Below are 18691 nucleotides of genomic sequence, written 5' to 3'. Positions count from 1 at the left end.
TTTCTGAATCAGTACATATATAAATACTGGAAAGGATCACCATGGACTTGTAGAACACAGAATTCAGCTTGAAATTACAGCTCCAATTTCAAAAGAGTAGAAGTAGTAGTTCACTGGGTGAATATGTTTTTTCACCACCCCCATTGGAAATCTCTTTACAATCACCAGTACTGACAGCTTCAGTACATTTGAAGAAGTCTTGATGAGCCCTCTTTGAGAAGAAAGTAAACACTGGAGAAATTCTGGCAATTCCTTCCAGTTCTCTATTATCAACAATGTCTTACTGCATTTGGTAAGAGATCCGTATCCCAAACCAGTATGTTCTGCTCTGTTTAGATGAGAACAGAATGAGTGAAATATAGTTGACCCATGTACTCAGGATTCTGTGATGACAGTATTGGGTGCAGACTTCAGTATCCTGAAATTTTAAGTTTTACTTTGATGTTGGCATCCTTCAGTCTCGGAAGACTATGGTATTGCGGTCTGAATGGTGGTTCTGGAACAGAGTGTCCTCTCCAGTGCGCAAAGCCTGGGTAAAGTAGATATGGAGGATAGACTGTTTCCCATGCAGCAAATCCCCCCTCTCCACATCACTGAAATGGTCCAATGGAAAGGCAGAGGCCAATATGGTTGGTTCCAGCGGCGTCGCATGAATTGCCAGAACGTGACTGTGTTCAGCCATGAACTGCCTCAGGGACTCCGGCTCCGGATTTTGCCTCGAGGTTGACTCCTGAAGCCTTTTCCATAACTGGATGTAGCCACAAGGCAGTGGAGGTTTGGGATCAGAGTTTTCCGTCTCTCAGATGAGCTGCCTTCCCAGGCTAACGAGTCCCATCTACCCGGTGGCTGTTTAGTCGCCTCTTATGACAAGTACAGCCAAACTGAAGACCTATCCTTATCCCCAGCCCCCAGTTTTACTTTACAGCTACTAGAATAGGCATGAAAGTATGTGGACAATACAAAGTCCCAAGTAATCTGTCTTGCTTCCTCCTACCCAGGAAATTAATCTTGCATAATTTATGCTCACCCCATAATTCAGCTTGTGGCTGATGTGGGTTTTCCACAGTGCCACTTGAGTTCTCAAAAATCCAACTATGTGTGCAAACCCATGTGTGGACAGTAGTTCTTTGACTGCCACAACTTTGAGTTTAAGTTTTTAATTGCATTAAGACACTATATTCATGCCCAGGCAAATTCACAAGTACCTCATTCAAAATAGAAGCAGATAAAATAAAACTCAATGAACAAGCAAAAACAATGCAGGCAGCAATTTGGGAAAGAAGACTAGGTAAGAGGAAGAGATATGCTTAACAGTACAAAACAGACACCTCAATGAAGCACTCAAACTTTATAAACCTTTTTATCAACCCTGACCAAAGGAAAATCATTGTCATACAGTAACTAATAGGGAGATAACTGCTTAGGAGTTTAATGTTATGAAGAATGCATTAATTCTAATACATACTTGTATGTGTCCCCTTGTTGGCATTTTGAATACAGTCTAGATTTGGCAGCTTCTCATTTGACAAAAAAGCTTGTGCAATAGCAGTATAAAAGCTTCGTGCTACACCACTGCCTTCTCCTGGTTCATCCTTAAACGTAACTTTTACCCTGTGGACAGCCATTGGAGTTGTAGCACACCGACGACCAAAATGATTGTTCAGCTGCCTCATCGTTTGCTGAATTAGAAGATCTCTATCCCGATCAACCTAGTGGACATGTTAGAACAAGATCTAAAGCTCTGCTGAAAGAGTCAGGCTAAACAAATTATTTTCCCATGTACAGTCCTTTCACCCAAAGGACAACAGTGGCACACAGAATTTCACACAACATCCCTTGCACCATGTGCTGATATAAGCTCCAACACTATCATAATGGCTGTCTATCTTTGAGCTGGTAGCACCAAACAAAAGGATTCAGACTAGGTGGTAATTGGCATGTCATGGGAATGGTTTATTTCACCCTGTGAGAGGGTGGATATCTGCTCTTTAAGTTTGGCTGGTGGTCTTCCTGGTTTTAAAAATGTATATAATTTTTATGAGAGGTTCTGCTGGGTCAAATTAACCAAGAGATTACGGTTCCACAAAACCCCAAGTAGCTTCATATCAGCATATGAAAAGTCCCATCACACTTAGCTGAAGAGATAGGTGAATCCAGACTGATCAACCAAGATGCATGTAACTTGAAACTGATCCATTGGTCTACTTCCTACAATGCGTATGAAAGATAATTGACCTCCACTGAGGCCTCTGAAAGCAGCCCATCAACCCCCAACCCCTTGCTCCCCCACTTAGAACAGGCAGACTGGAGTTGGCTTTCATATTGCAGCAGCTTCCTTTGATCAAGTGAATCTTTGGTACAGAGCAATAGATTGGCCAGCTTGGTTGGGTTGGCTGTTTGTTACCTACCCTGAAACATACAAGGCAACTGATGGACTACCATTTTGTAACCTAATTACTGAGATATCACTAAAGTGAGAAATAGGATGCCCAACTATTGTTCTTTTTATAAAAAGCTAAAATCCAAAATACAAAGCTACCATTTACCTCTAGCGTTAAATCCCTAGATTGTTGGTTTCGAAGTTTTTCCATTTCTCGACGGAATTTTGATTCTTTTACTTCAAAGCCACCTAATTCAGTTAAGATCTAGGGGAAAAAACCTATGTATTAGTATGGGGAAAAATACACAACTAAGCAGGCTTCAATAAAGAAAATACATACCGATCCAGGTTCTGCTCCTACATCTTCCATGAACACCCTGCCAAATAACTCTAGAGACAGGCGCCAACGTCCAAGTAGCATATCATGAGAAATAACCATTCCCATAAAACTGCACTGGGGCCTGGCAAAGACAAAAACAGGGAGAAAAAATTAGTTTTGTACGCTAAAATTTTAGTTGCAGGGTTTTGTTTAACTCAACAGCTGTCATAGAAAGGACAAGAGGAGACAAACGACAGCCTCTCTGCCAATCCCATCCACAGCCACTCCAACACAAAAATGCTAATTACACAGCAAAGACTGCTTCATACAAATGAATGTGACCCTTGCCACCTCAATTCAGGTGTCAAACAGCAACTTAGGGTCCAATCCTATCTAATTTTCCAGCCCCAGTGCAGCCACAATTCAACCCCAAGGGAACAAATGTTCCCATACCTTGAGGATGCCTCTGTGACTGCCTCCCCACCAAAAGATGCAGTGCATGCCCCACTGGCACAGCTGCGCCGGCACTAGAAAATTGGATTGGATTGGCCTGTAAGTCTCTTCAGATCAAATATCAATTGCCCAAAGCAGACCAGACTGAAGAAGAGTAACTTCAATCTGCAACTTGGCCACTTCCTCTCTATATATCTTTGGCATGCCAACCACTGTCACCTAAAGCAGAACTTCTTGGTGGTGATACTGAAACACTAGAATGTCCTCCCTAATTAGAAGTAGAAGGCACCTTTCCTTACCACATTTAGGCAAGTCTTGAAAATCAGGTCAGATGGGTTAAATTCTTAAAGATCTGTCCTGTTTTAATCCAATGCTTGCTGCCCCACTGTTTCAATTGCAATTTTTATACCGTGATTTTGATTGGTTTTATTGTTTTGTATTCAGTTTAACATTTTTAAGCTGCTCAGAGCTCAGACCTTTATGGAAGAGCAGGGTAACAACCACCACTATAGTTTGCACTGTGAATTGTACAGCATTGATAAGAAGGGTTAAATGGTTACCGCTACTAGTACCTGAACGATGTTAGTGGTGGACCTTCACTTTCTGTCAGTCCAATCTCTGCCAATAAACTACTTTTCAGCTGAGCAGCAAGATCATGAGCTGATGGGCCTGGCTTTGAACCCTCTGACTCCTCTGATGGTACATTTTGTTCTTCTTCTTTCTTCTGCCGATTCTGCATGCTCATAACATTTTTTAAATTGGCTGCATAAGACATTTTGGTTGGAAGAACCTAAAAGGAGGAGGCAAATTGCTTTGTAAATAATGTCTGCAGGATCTTTTCAAGATAAGTGGCTCCAGACATACCCATAATAAATTATGTTTTTCTTAAAAAACCAACTCCTAAAAGAAGAGTCAGGGAACTCGGACTGAACTGACAAGTTCCATTTGAGACTAGTGGATTAAAGATCATTTGCATCTACAGGTGCTTTCATTTCTTATAAGTCACTCACTCTTGAAAAGTAAAATATGTGATAAACTACAACAAGGTATCCCAAAACAGATAAGAGTATTCCAGGATAACTGGAAATTAAAATACCTAATATGATATCAAGCGCTTTCTTTTTTTTCTTCTTTTCCCTGATTTATTAGTATTTCAATTGAATTTTGCACTTGTATGGACACACACATAAAACTGAATGCAGAGAAACATCTGAACACATTCAAGACATTTGTTCAGAACTACTAGGCCATTTTTAAATTTGAACAATGTGTGAGGCTCCATTTCTATGTACGGGTGTGCGCCCCTTAGCGACCTGATCACATATGCGATGACCACATGTGATCCCATGGTTGTTGGGAGCGTACACACCAACCCTCCAAAAGGGAGAGGAGCTCAGCTCCCATTGCCTCTGGAGGGCTGTCTGAGCCTCCCAGAGAAAGCACATGTCCAAGTGCTGCCTCCGCAAGGCTCAGACTGAAGGAAATCACGCCTTTGGAAGCGCAATTTCCAGCTTCCTCAGTGAAACCAGAAACCACACGAGAGGCGAGATTTCCCTCAGTCTGAGCCTCACAGAGGCAGCGCTCGGACATGCACTGCCTTTGGGAGACTCAGACAATCCTCCGGAGGTGAGCGGAGCATCCCCTTCCCTGTGGATTGCGGTCCTGACTGTACTCCCTATTTGGAAACCAAACCAGTAGGGCAATAAGCCATATCCCTATTTGTCAGGGACAAGCAGCAACCTCTCATAGATAAGGACCTCTTCCTGGTTGCTGCCAGCATCTGTTCAAAAGTCTGTCAAAAAATATTATGGTAATCTCCTGGTCCTTTCAAGCCAGGACAAAGTTGTTAAAACGACAGAGTCAGCAAAAGTAGTAGGTAGAGAAGGTACGCGTATCATGCCTTGGTCCTCCTTATATCAGGTGAGGCAAGAAAAAGGAAGATTATGAACATACATTAGAATAAATTCATACCTCCAGACAGTTTCTATCCACTGTCACTTCCATTAAACACTTTCCACTGTTGGCAGAGGATGAATAGAGACCCTGACTTGGTCGACCAAACAGATCTTCTTTTCTAGCATTTGGCTGAAAATCAATCATGCCAGGGCAATTATAGTTAATACAAGTATTGATATAACATTCCTAGACACTTAACCATGTGAGCCACTGAAACAGGCTTAGCCCTTCTCTATAGTGCAGCCAATTTCAATCACTGTACCGTGGCACACTGGTGTGCCACAAGTGGTTTGTAGGTGGGCCGTGAGAGTTTGGAAGAGGGTCATTTGTTAGTAGGCCAATGGGGATGTGAACCACACCACCACCAACAGCATGATGTGCCTTGTCCATTGTCAAAAAGCTGATGGGGTGGCCTTGACAATTTTAGTACCTTGTCAGTATGCCATGAGATGAAAATCGCTGCTATAGAGACTTCCTCTTGTATTGTCCTGCCCCCTGCCATGGTTTGGGACATGGTAAAGGCATAAACAAGCAGTAACTATTCTTAGTTAAAAATACCCAAGATTTGAAACCAGAGTTTAAAGCTGGTTTTAGGGCTAGCCCGCAACAGCCCCACCAATTTTCAGGGACCAAGTTTCAGATATCCTCACATAGCTTGCTTGTTCTGAAGGGAAATGGCATGCTGGGAAAAGCTTTGGTGGCACTTTTTCACCCTTTGCATGCCCCTCCACCGGAGCAGAAACCTTTCCTCTCAGCATGAGTTTTAAACTCCTAGTTAACAACCAACTTTGCCTGGTATTAACTTGAGGCTGTGGAAAGCATGAGATCCTGAGAATGATACCTTATTTGCTATATGCTTGCCAGGGAAAAATTAAGCAGAAGGTGAAAGGATCAGTTTTGTGGCACTAGCACATCAGATAGATTTTGTAGCTGTCAGCCCACAAAGCCAGATGCATATATACTTTCATCTCTTCATGAACTTGGAACAACCTGGCATGGAAGGTTGCACCAACACAACGCCCTTTTCCCCAACAAGGACCAGACAAGAACAGTCACAGGAGGAATATTACTAAACCTAAATAATAGTCATGATTTATCAACTTTGTACTGTGTGAATAACAAGCACATCTAGGGGATCTTTGGAGGTGTGGAATTCTGGAGACTTTTGGCTATACCAACTTCCCCCCTGCACCTGAGGGGATTAACTTCCAGGCTAGAAGCCATGTTCCAAATGCAGTGGGCCCTCATTAACCAAGGGGGTAAAAGTTCCAATCACCCCACGGATACTGAAACTTGCAGATCATGAAATCCGTGGGAAAGAAAAGGGCCGCAGCACCCCAAAGACTCACCTTGGGGGCATGCCATGCCCTCCAGAGGTCGCGCCAGCCAAGCACCATCTTCAGAAGGCCTCCCAGATGCAACGAGAAGTCAGTTCTGGTTCACATCTGGGAGTTATTTTGAGGCCAGGGAAGGCCCATGGAGTGGATCACAGGCCTTCCCCAGCCTCAGAACACCTCCTGGACATAACCAGAAGTCACTGATGTGACCAAGAAGTGCCTTTTGATAACATCCAGTAGGCCCTCTGAGATGGGGCTTTGCATCCATGGATAATGAGGGCACACTGTACTTTGTTTTATTGATATAAAAGCTGGTTTGTTTTTCATTTGTGAACTCTTCAGTAAACTTCTGTCTACTGTTGTGTCTTAATAAGAGTTTAATAGTAAAATACTGGATACAAGATTGAACCTCTACTACCTTCACTGACCTTTTTGTGTAACATGCTCTGCCCCCAAATCCTAAGGGATCAGGAGAATTGCTTATGCACTCAATCTTAGAAATCAAAGCAAATTAAGAATAAACTTTCTTAGGTATAAAAGTTTCTTGTGCCACCTGTAGCAGATGTGGCTGATCTGCCAAGGGGATGGCCTCTGCTAGAGGAACTTCAAAAGGATTAGGTGGAATGCAGCCAAGAAATGTCATGGAATCTGATCGTCGGAAGAATGGATGGTTTTGCCCAGTTTCAGCTGGGAGCGTGTCATCATCTTTGTCATTCAGTGTGGCACCTGAAAAGTAGAAATGTCAGAAGTAAAAACAAAGTTTAATCTGGAAAAAATCTAAACTAATTAGTAAAAAGTAGTAGAATGTGGAATAGATTACTAATCTTTTGTCCAAGAAAACTGAAGAGATCCCATCAAAATTAACTAAAGATATGCTGGCTTTCACAGCTAAATACTGTATTTATTTAAAGAATTATGCCCACCTTTCCAGAGCTTGTGACTAACAATTCATAAAATATCAACAATCAAAACAGAATATGTAAACAAGTTGAACAATTAAAATAAAAAACCAAATTACATAAATTCATCAATCAAAATCCAATAAACATCAAAGTGCCAGCCCCATTAATCCCTGGTAGGGCCAACCAGATTAAAACCATGATAAAGTACTAAACATCCAAAATATAGAATAGCAGGATAACTTGAGAATGATCCAACTTTTTTTCTAAAAGCCGGGGAAAAAATTGGTTCATTTACTAAATCATTTCAAGATCTGGTTAATGCCTTTGCCAACTTCCCACACTTTCAAATAGCCTGCCCACCAGCCTTCTACACAATTCCAAGCAGATTCCTTTCTCCCCATCTCTCATTGCTCTAGATCGGTGTCTACAAACCACAACCCGGGGGCCAGATGCGGCCCACAGCGAACTTCTATCCGGCCCGCAGCCAGCCTCTTGTCCCCTGAAAGCCTCCGGCCCACTTGACTGAATATGACAGAGCTGTCCTCTTATTGCATCTGGAGGGTGTTCTGAGGGCCGGAGGGGCTGAGTGAATGAGCCCGCTCATTCATTTATCTAAGTTCCATCTAATTTATTTATTTTATATTTAAATTTTTTTTGGCCCTCAGCACTGCACAAGATATTTCATGCAGCCCTCTGGCCAAAACGTTTGGAGACCCCTGCTCTAGATGCAGTATCACAAGTTTAAACTGTGGCACACAACAGTTCCCTCCCTTTTCTTCAGGAAGAAAGGTAAGTGAGGGGGTTTATGGGATTGTAGTCTGAGGCAACTGCCATTAAAGTTGCTCTGACAAAGACTACTGGAGTCTAAACCTCTTCGCCTTTATCAACAGCTCTGGAATTCCATGAGCCTTAATCCCAAAATATGAGAAGTTTAGTTGCATTAAGTCCCAATCCAGATCACAATCTTTCCAAATGATACAATACTAACTTTGATTGGTGTCATCATCATTTTCATGTTCTGAATCTTCATTGTCAAGACCAAGTTCCAATAGATCCCGAGTCCTTAAAGTTAAAATCAGATCATAAGAACATAAGAACATCCCCACTGGATCAGGCCATAGGCACATCTAGTCCAGCTTCCTGTATCTCACAGCGGCCCACCAAATGCCCCAGGGAGCACACCAAATAACAAGAGACCTCATTCTGGTGCCCTCCCTTGCATCTGGCATTCTGACATAGCCCGTTTCTAAAATCAGGAGGTTGTACATGCACATCATGGCTTGTAACCCATAATGGATTTTTCCTCCAGAAACTTGTCCAATCCCCTTTTAAAGGTGTCCAGGCCAGATGCCATCACCACATCCTGCAGCAATGAGTTCCACAGACCAACCACATGCTGAGTAAAGAAATATTTTCTTTTGTCTGTCCTAACCCTTCCAACACTCAATTTTAGTAGATGTCCCCTGGTTCAGGTGTTATGCGAGAGCGTAAAGAGCATCTCTCTATCCACTTTATCCTTCCCATGCATAATTTTGTATGTCTCAATCATGTCCCCCCTCAGTCGTCTCTTTTCTAGGCTGAAGAGGCCCAAACGCCGTAGCCTTTCCTCATAAGGAAGGTGCCCCAGCCCAGTAATCATCTTAGTCGCTCTCTTTTGCACCTTTTCCATTTCCACTATGTCCTTTTTCAGATGCGGCAACCAGAACTGGACACAATACTCCAGGTGTGGCCTCACCATAGATTTGTACAACAGTATTATAATATTACACATTTTGTTCTCAATACCGTTTCTAATGATCCCAAGCATAGAATTGGCCTTCTTTACTGCCGCCACACATTGGGTCAACATTTTCATCGAAATGTCCACCACCACCCCAAGACCTCTCTTCTGATCTGTCGCACACAGCTCAGAACCCATTAGCCTATATGTGAAGTTTTGGTTTTTTGCCCCAACATGCATGACTTTACACCTACTTACATTGAAACGCATCTGCCATTTTGCTGCCCATTCTGCCAGTTTGGAGAGATCCTTCTGGAGCTCCTCACAATCAAGTCTAGTCTTCACCACTCAGTCAAGGCACACCATCAGCTTTTTGACAAGGCACACTGTGCTGTCAATGGGGGCTCACATCCCCCAATGATCCTATTGATAAATGACCCTCTCCCAAATTCCTGCAGCACACCTGGGGACCATTCGCGGCACACCAGTGTGCCATGGCACAGTGGTTGAAAATGGCTGCTCTAGTGCAGGGCCTTCCAAGCCCCAGCCTGGGGTCTGAATCCAGGGTTTGGACTAAGCCTTCTGTCCTTACTGTTCCACCATGTTGCTGCATAACTTTCAGTGCAATCAGGACAGGGACGCTCTGGGCAGTTGCTTCTGTTCGGACATCCTGTGGTGCAGGCTTCTGGGACTCCAGGCAACAGATATGACTGCCCAGAGCATCCCTGTCCCCCGATCACACTGCAAGTCATGTGGCAATGCAGCAGAATGGTCAACACCAGTCCAAACTGAGACCGGATTTTTGTTACACAGCGGTCACCAGTTTGGCACCACTGCTCCAGTGAGCAATTGCGCTCTACTTCTGGTTTAGTGGAAGCAGAGTGCAATTGTTCCACTTTCACTTGTGAAGCTTTGGGGAGCCCTGCAGACAGGTGTGCAGGGCTCCTCGCACCCCTGGGAGGCTGCAGGAGGCTCTGGTAAGTGTACCCAAGCCCCTGCAACCTCCCTGAGCAGCACAATCTGGGGATCATGCCGCTGCCTCCTCTCTGCCCTGCCCCTTAAGGGGAAACAGGCCAGGGCCCACAGGCTGGGATGTCGCGATGCCCCAGTCTGAGAAGTACTGCCCAAAGCAATTCTCCAACAGTACAGGTTGCATGCCAGATTTTATGATATCAAAATGCACTGTTTATCAAACAAGTTCAACTATGCAAATATAGTGTCTGAATTACCAATAGGCTATGTGGAACACTCTTACGCCATATCTTCTACCCACATTTCCATTAACTAACTAGCTTCTATACCTTTTCCGTTCCAGTTGAGGTGTATCCAAGGTTGTCTGTTGATTCATTGCTTTAATCCAATAAATAAGAGCTTGAAAAACATATGCTACATGTTTTAGCGAGCAGACATCCAACACTGGTAGAACATCAGAATGTTCATCATTGTGTGAACGCATCAAGGAAAGGGCATAGTTTAAGAAGTCTCCCCTTGCAGACATCATCCCTTGACGAGCGCTAAGTAGTGTGGCACGTCTGCAATTAAAAAATACATAACAATAATTTGGGAAATATAGAAATTCAAGGTTTAATCAAGGACAAGGTCACTCAAGTCTACATTTAAAAGAAATAGTTTAAATTCTACTTCAGAGTGTAGATAATAGAAATGTCTTGCTGTAAATCCCTGTTCTGAGAAGGGGGACACTCCTGACTCTTCAGGATTGCCCCTCCCACAATGTCGGAGGCAGGGCAGGTTTGGTTTCAGGATAATCTTATCTCTATGAAGAACACACAATTCTGGGTTGGCCATCAGTGCACCCAGCTTGGAGATTCTCCCAGCTCAGGTGATGGTCACCAATAAGAATGTCTTAAAGGCTGACTCCTGCACGGACTCCATCTATCACTGGCTCAAAGGGCAAGCCATGAGAGCCAAGAGCACTCAGTTGAGGTTCCAACTGGGGAACATATGCACGGGGGGGGGGGGGGGTTCAACAGCGTCACCCCTTTCAGGAACCGTTTAATGTGAGAATTGACTGATAGGGATCACCCACCTTTACAGACCAAGGTGCTAGTAAGGGTTGCCAACATAGTACTTGAGTATGCTTGTGGTCAATTCCTGGTCCAATGTCACTTGCAGGAATTCTAGGTAGTGGTGGGTCTGGGCATGATCCCAAGTCACCCCTTCAGTGATGCCCCACTGCCAGAATACCCGCCATATGGATCCATATAATTTGTAGCTAGACTGTCTTCTAGAGGCAAGCAGTGCATTCAGCACACCCTCTTGAGTAGCTGAAACACTGCAGCCAGAGCTTCCATGCTATTAGTTGGAATAGGTGTAGATGAAGGATCAGGCCCTGACAGCAGTAGGTCCTGCTGCACAAGTAGAGTCCAGTGTGCCTCCTGTGACAGATCCACTAGTTCAGGGAACAAGGGCTTCCTTAGCCACTTGGGAGTGATAAAAGCCTCTGCACCTTGCTTTCATATCTCTTTCAACATCCTGGGAATTAATGTCACCAGTGGGATTGCATATAGGAGGCCCCAGGCCTTTCTTGGGTGAAGGCATCGATCCCTGCTGCTCTTGCACAGCCAAGAGGAGCTATTATGTACCTTGGCAGCCAATGGTTTCCTTCTGCTGCAAACAGGTTCATCACCAGAGTATCAAATTGCTATGTCACCTCCTGAAAATCTTCTGGATATATTCACCACTCCAACTTCTTTACTTGTGTCTGGCTGAGATTCTGCCACCCTACTGGAGGTTCCAGCTAAGATTTCCCCAGAATCAAAGCCAAGTTAGCCTCCGACCCAGGTCATAAGGGTGCATGGCTTCTTGTGGAGGGACTGAGGGACCTTGGCATTTTCCCGCCTTGGTATTCATCTTTATGAGCACACGGCAGCGACATATACAACTCTGGAAGGTCCAGCTGACTGCCCTGAAATGTATGCTCTTCTATGACTACTCCCAGGATCAAAAAAGAAACAATAAAAGGCCTACCTCTGGCTACTTGAAAAGGTTGAGCCTGAGGGTGCTCAGCCCCTGCTGCTCCAGCAAAAGGCAGGGCTGGTCTGGGAGGCTAGATGCCCTTCTGTAAAGGAGGAGTTCCTTAACTGGCCCTGCCTCTAACATAACAGGAGGGGCAACTCCAAAGGGTTATGAATCCCTCCACTTCTCTGCCAGAAAACATGTTTAATTTTTTTTTTTTTACTTGTGATAATTACAAGTGGGAGAAATCAAATTATTAAGATACATTTTCCATACCTTCTACCCTCCAATGTCCTTAAGCTAGCTTCCTCACGTGCCGTTATCCTCTCTCTCCTGGTTGAGTTTTGCGATGCATGAAGAGGGTGGTTTGGGTGGCCTGGATCTCCAGCAGAGGCAAGTGCAGAACCATAACGCAACTGAGCCTCAGTGGAGTCCATAATGCTAACCATCCAATTCCAAGTGGGGATGAGTTTTTCCTCAACATAGTTCTTTAAAAGGAAAAAAAAAACAGGATTACTAAGATTTAGTATGCACGATGATGTATTTAACACCAAAGAGATTCTGAGAAGCTATAAACTTTGTAATATTCCATGCTTCTAGAACAGTGTTTCTCAAACTGTGGGTTGGGACCTACTAGGTGGGTCGTGAGCCAATTTCAGTTGAGTCCCCATTCATTTCAATATTTTATTTTTAATATATTAGACTTGAGGCTATCATGGTATGTAACTGCATTTGGGGAAATGTTACAGACCTGTACTTTTAACAGGCTACTATGTATATTCATTTAACAATGATAGTATATGGGACTTACTCCTGCATAAGAGTGGGTAGGATTGCAGCCTAGGATTGTTAAAAATTTTCCTGCTCACTTCCAGTCATGACTTCAATTCCGGTGGGTCCTGACAGATTCTCATTCTAAAAAGTGGGTCCTGGAGCTAAATGTGTGAGAACCACTGTTCTAGAAGAACTTCAGGGTCACACTTTCCTGAGTGAGTTACACAAATTCCCAAGATATCTACTCTGCTTGCTGATTCTCCTATATGGCAACTCAGATTCATGTTACTCTTTTAATGAGGGAAATGGGTGAATGATTTGCCAACCGCCTCTGTTAGCAGGCCACTGTTTTCCTTCCTGACAGCCAATGCAGATTGTCATCGGAGAATGCTTAGTGAGTGCCTCAAATTTTATTTATATAGCACCATCAAGTATGCATGGCAGTTTAAAATACAGGAGGTCGCTGTTCTGAAGGGCTTCACAACTGAAAACAGACACAAGGGAGACAACCAAAGAAGACAGTTGTGGGAATATGTAATTATTTCATGAACAAGTCCATGGGTTTAACTGCAGCAAGGTAGAAGGAATAGGGAATAGTGCTAAAAAGGTGTGTTTGCATAGGTTTGCATAAAAGGTGTGTTTTGAGGAGATATTTGAAGGAAGAAAGGAGGAGTCATCCCTCATGTGATCAAGGAGAGAGTTCAAGGCACAACGAGCACCAAGAGAGAAAGGCCAAGGCCGTTTGAGGAAGCAGGCGATATTAGGAACACTGAGGGTGGTGGAGCTATCCCAATTTAAACATGGACACCAACACATTTTATCACACAGTACCTGCAAATTCACTGCATCTTGGTATGTCAGCTTCACAGCAGCTGGGATCTGGGAATACACCAAATGATTATATTTCGGAATCAGGCCCATTAGATCAGATATTTGTCGTATCACAATGCTGTACGCCCTTGCTAAACTGCTTGCCGATGTTAGATAGCTGCTAGCATTGCTAGCTTCTAGAGCTGCTGCTGCTGCTGCCGCACTTGTACTGATGGTACCACTCCGACGAAGGTTGGACGGATCAATGTAAATCAAGCCAGCTGAACTTGCTAGAGGGAGAAAGAAAAACAGTTGCAAGTCAACAGACAGAACTAAAGTGAACACCAGCATTCATCCCAATCTGGTCTTTATCAGCAATTGATTCATCAGCAATCTGGTCTTTAACCATCTGCCCCGTTGCCACTGGTGACATGGAATTTGTATGGGGATCAGTAACACTATTAGGACTTTTTTTCCCATTACACCTCTGCTAATAGCGGTGGCTTTAGGAGAACTGCTGATAATGTTCCTAGTGGATGACTGCAGTCAACTGCCATATTTTTGCTCCAGAATGTGCCAGAATACAACCCTATGACAGGATGCCTGATGTCACTGCCATCAAAGTTAAGACCTCAGAGCAGGCAAGTAAAAAATTTTTCCAGGGCTATATTTTGTGGACCTAATTATGAGGCTCAGAGCTAGATATCTGATCCTTTTTAACCAATAAATGGTTCTTAAACAATTGAAGCAATGCATAACTTGTGAGTAGAATTTTCACATGCGCATTGACAAGAAACTATATACAAGTCCAACAATTCAATTTAATGGTTCTTACCAGCTGGAGCAGAGGTACTGGATGGTGCAGTGCTTGTAGTTCTCTGATTCTGGGTGTTACGTACAGCCCACTGCATCGAACGAGGTGCCTGGGCAGCACCATTGGCATGAGAACTATTTGTTGTCCGTTCCAGAGGTTCGTCTAGCATAAAGGTCTCTTGCTCTATATCATCACTCTGGCTGCTGCTGCTATCTGAATCACTGGTATCATTGGACTGAGAGTCATCCTCAGAAAAAAAAGCTGGAACACTACTAGCACCTACGGGGAAAAATGTAAGCCATAAGTATCGTTGCTTGACATTGTCTTCTAGAAACAAGCCTATTAAGGGATAATTTACTATTTAAACTGGATACAGTCTTATTGACTTCAGTAGGACTCGACCTGTACAATGGACCAGAAGCCCACATTTTCAGAGTGTTCCATGTATTCAAGTTCTGATTTATTTTTTAGATTAAGAGGCTGCTTCAAAAACAAAGCAAGGAGAAATTATTTCCCAGTCTAGCAAATTTTCCACATCTCAGCATCTTTTAGAAACTGGAACTACAGACAAGCCTCATCCTTACATGTCTTCTAGATCACCTGAATAAAATTACAACATTTAAAAAAATTACGCTTCATCTTTCTAGTATTAGAAATCTACAAGGGAGTTCAAGAACTAAGCGGCAGATATGAAAGACTATAAGCCTCTTAAAAACCAAAAATGGCCTGTATTTAATTTTTTTTAATGTACTGCAAATCAGTGACATAAAAAAAGAATAAAAGGACATTACCTGCTTCTGATCCTGCTGTAGCTGCAGTGACCACACTTCTGCGCCCACTAGCATTGTCCTGGTTGCTATGGTTACTCTCACTGTCACTCTCAGTTTCCGCTGCTGCTAGTAAATCCAATTCCATGTCACTTCCTGGTATGAAGAGTATTAAAGTTATGAAATTATTAACATAACGTGCTACTGTCAGAGTACTTCAGATTTTCCAGTTATCCCATTTCACTCTCCCCTTTTTTACTATGCCATGTATTTATAACTGCTTTGCTTATATGAATGACACTATCCCTTTGCGCAACAACAGAGACCTGACCCCTTCCTGCAAGAAATTATCACAAAAAAGATTAAATGTGTATAGAAGTTCTACAGTTTACAATCATGTATTACTAAAGCATGCAAAAGCATACCATCCTCATCGTGTTCATCATGCTGCCCTTCCGCTTCAGCATTTTCTTCACCATGTTCTTCTTGTTCATCATGATGGTCCTCTTCTCCAGCTACCCCTTCAACCACTTCGACCTAAAACATGATTTTTATTTTTTTTTAACACTAGACAACTTTTTATTATCTTCACAGGCACTTCATAACTAATTCAAATGATCTGGAACTCTACTAATTAAACTTCTTAAATAATACATAACATAATGTTAAAATTTTGAGCCCGAAGTAAGGAAAAATGACCACTGAGTAGTTGATGAAGAAGGCTTCTTCCTATGGAAGGTCAAGTAATAACTCTAAGGCACCATGGCCCTTTCTGCTGTAACAGGACATCATGATTCCTTTCTTATAACCTTGAGTTTGTATGATGAGTCACAATCCAAACCCTGATACGCAATTTATTGCAGTTATAGCTGGAACTTCACAGGCTATCTAGTACTATGCAAACTTGTATTAAAGTAACATGACTTCCATAATGACATTTACTTATTCGAAATAAAAACAAAGGCTCCTATTAAAAACAAGATAATAACCTCTTCCACATCTGCCGACACAATGTCATCTTGTTCTTCATCTCTGCCACGAACCGGCTGAGACTGACTGATTCGTCTTTGCTGTGGATTCCTAATAATATAGGAGGACTGAGACTGACTAGAACTACAAAAGAAAGAAAGAACACTTTTAAAGTAATATAGCAGCATAGATAAACATAGAATATAAGCATAAAATAGAGGCATAAATGTAATTTGGGTCTTCTCACATAAAACTTGTTTACTGGATAGAACTGCCATGACCACATAACCTCAGAAGAATTGATTTATTCAAAAGTACATTAATATTAGATTAAAATTATGCTTTATGGTACACCAATTATCCCCATGTTGCTTCTAGTTTTATAGTACTGCTTAGCCTAGTGCCTCTTCTCAGCCACCACCCAAGTTCACTTCCTTCACATTTTTATAATACCAACTTCCTTCAAGGTTAAATCTTCAGACTCTTCTGAGGCAGCATTGGATTTTCTTGAACAGAACCAATGCCCTGCTAAATGATTTCATTAAAAGGATGTATATCTCACACTTCCCTCTTCCATGCACAAGTCGTTCAAGGCAGCTAACAAGCACACACACATCAAAAGCAAACTAAAATTAAAAAAATTAATAAATAACAGAGACATTTATTGATTGGGAAAACCACATACAAAGTCATGTTAATGCAATATACAACTGCTCAACACTTCATCCATTTTTTATTTTTGTTGTTCACTACTCAGAGATAATCTGCAACAGGGAGAAAACAATAGCCTGGAAAGTAGGCTATAAAATAATGTTTAGAAAAATGCAAGTGCAAGAACAAATTACACAACGAACTTTACCTGCTGGACTGATCAGATGATGGCCGTGGAGGCAGGGGTTCTACTGAGAACAACTCTTCACTGCCTTGCATGGCATCTATGCTAGTGCTTGCCAGTGTAAAAGGAGCTGTAGGGCGTGCAATGCCCATTCTGACTGGAATAATGAGGGATTCTGCTACATTACACAATTCCTCCACAGCATAAGGCAGCAAAGCCTGAAACACACGCTTGCATTTTCCAATTGGCTGTGGAATAAAGTTGCTGGAAAGAGAGAAGCACAGTAGGGAAATGTACAAACGAATAGGTAACCTATTCACAAGAGTTCAAAAAGATATACAAGTCAGGACACCTTGCGTATACTGCAATAATTTCTCTATATGAACAGAGGCATCAGAATATATCAGCCATGCATCTTCTTCTCAGGATACACTGTAAGCAACTTGTATAGATCCTAGTATTCAAATTTTAAAAGCACATTTCATTCACTCTGAAATCCTTAAGCCAATAAAGATTACAACCACGGTTTGGTACATTTTGATCTAATGTATCAAAGCAATGCAGGTGACCGCTTACAATCTATTTGGGTTACAGTATATAGAAATGCATCCTAAATTGCTCCTTTATTTCAGAACCGCACTTTGCAAGACACTCCAAGGTTCCTCTGTGGTAATGACATTTGTGAAAGAAACAAGCATGCAAAACTGAAACTGAATTTGAGGCCAATCTTCAGATAATAATTTACTTTTTCAAGGAGACCTGTACACAATCTATAAAGTAAAATGGCATCTTAGTGTTTTCCTCCATTCTCCCCCCAAATCTAAAGAAAACTCACTTTTTCTTTTTGGAGGAAGCCATTTCCACACTAAGGATCACAAAGACTCTTGCCACAGAACGTAGGAATCTCATTGTAACAGAAATAGCTTCTTCTCTGCGACCTGGAGTGTATTTGTTCTGCAATTCCTTTACAAGAGTCCCCAGCAAAGTATCTAAAAGCTGAAGAGACAATTTATTATATAAAGTTATATAATCAGAAATACTCTTTATATGAATTAATTCACATAACACAACCAACTGGCCACAGCTCAGATTTGCTAAGCACATGACCCTTCAAGCAGATGAGCACTGAATGGGTTTCTTCTTTGGCACTGTTATTTAAAAGATATAATGTGGCTTACCAAAATGTCTGCTGTACACTTCACAATAAGGCAGTGTGTAAAACAGTCCAGCCGAATAGTACCACTTTGCTGATTAAGATACACTTGTTCTTCTGGCAAAAGATGGCCAATTCTACTGCTTGCACTAAGACTTAGAAAAAAGCAAAAGGAAACAGGAGAGAGGAAATATAACGTAAGTTGTAAGCCTATGGGACCAATCCTAAAATTGACTTGGGCCAGTCCAAGTCCCTTGGGCCGGCCCGGGAGAGTCGCAAACATGCCGTAAAGCACGTTTGTGCCTCCTGACAAGGAAGCCACGTTGGCCCATCTAGATGCACCGATGTGTGGAGGCTGACATAAACCTCCGTGCTGGCTTCCAAGCAGCTGCTTTTGTCGGCGCACCCACGCTGACACAAGCGGTAAAGGTAGATGTGGGAGGTGTAGGGAGGAGGAGGGAGAGAAGCGTTCCTGGGCAGGGGAGGGAGGGCAATGGGCACCCCCAGGGGCAGGCATGCAGGGAGC

The 18691-nt window shown here is 42.6% G+C and overlaps 1 protein-coding gene across 6 annotated transcripts in view; it reads right to left on the bottom strand.

Moving 5' to 3' along the window:
* Window positions 1-18691, bottom strand: part of UBR5 (ubiquitin protein ligase E3 component n-recognin 5) — a 106671-nt gene that overhangs the window by 15531 nt on the left and 72449 nt on the right. For 5 of the 6 annotated variants that reach the window (XM_066626283.1, XM_066626285.1, XM_066626287.1 and 2 more), the window contains 17 exons: window positions 18191-18320; window positions 17848-18008; window positions 17037-17276; window positions 16198-16321; window positions 15634-15745; window positions 15233-15364; window positions 14463-14720; window positions 13649-13917; window positions 12320-12531; window positions 10369-10599; window positions 8336-8409; window positions 6999-7171; window positions 5124-5237; window positions 3725-3942; window positions 2721-2841; window positions 2547-2645; window positions 1466-1709 (listed from right to left, as the gene is read on the bottom strand). In XM_066626283.1, coding sequence (XP_066482380.1) covers window positions 1466-1709; window positions 2547-2645; window positions 2721-2841; window positions 3725-3942; window positions 5124-5237; window positions 6999-7171; window positions 8336-8409; window positions 10369-10599; window positions 12320-12531; window positions 13649-13917; window positions 14463-14720; window positions 15233-15364; window positions 15634-15745; window positions 16198-16321; window positions 17037-17276; window positions 17848-18008; window positions 18191-18320 — 2912 coding nt within the window. The remainder of the gene's footprint in view (window positions 1-1465; window positions 1710-2546; window positions 2646-2720; window positions 2842-3724; window positions 3943-5123; window positions 5238-6998; window positions 7172-8335; window positions 8410-10368; window positions 10600-12319; window positions 12532-13648; window positions 13918-14462; window positions 14721-15232; window positions 15365-15633; window positions 15746-16197; window positions 16322-17036; window positions 17277-17847; window positions 18009-18190; window positions 18321-18691) is intronic. The other variant, XM_066626286.1, reaches the window with a different exon arrangement.

The sequence above is a fragment of the Tiliqua scincoides genome, chromosome 4, assembly GCF_035046505.1.
Source record: "Tiliqua scincoides isolate rTilSci1 chromosome 4, rTilSci1.hap2, whole genome shotgun sequence".
In the NCBI taxonomy this organism is placed as follows: domain Eukaryota; kingdom Metazoa; phylum Chordata; class Lepidosauria; order Squamata; family Scincidae; genus Tiliqua; species Tiliqua scincoides.
The sequence above is the reverse complement of the archived record's forward strand: the minus strand, read 5'-3'. Positions and strand labels throughout refer to the sequence as shown.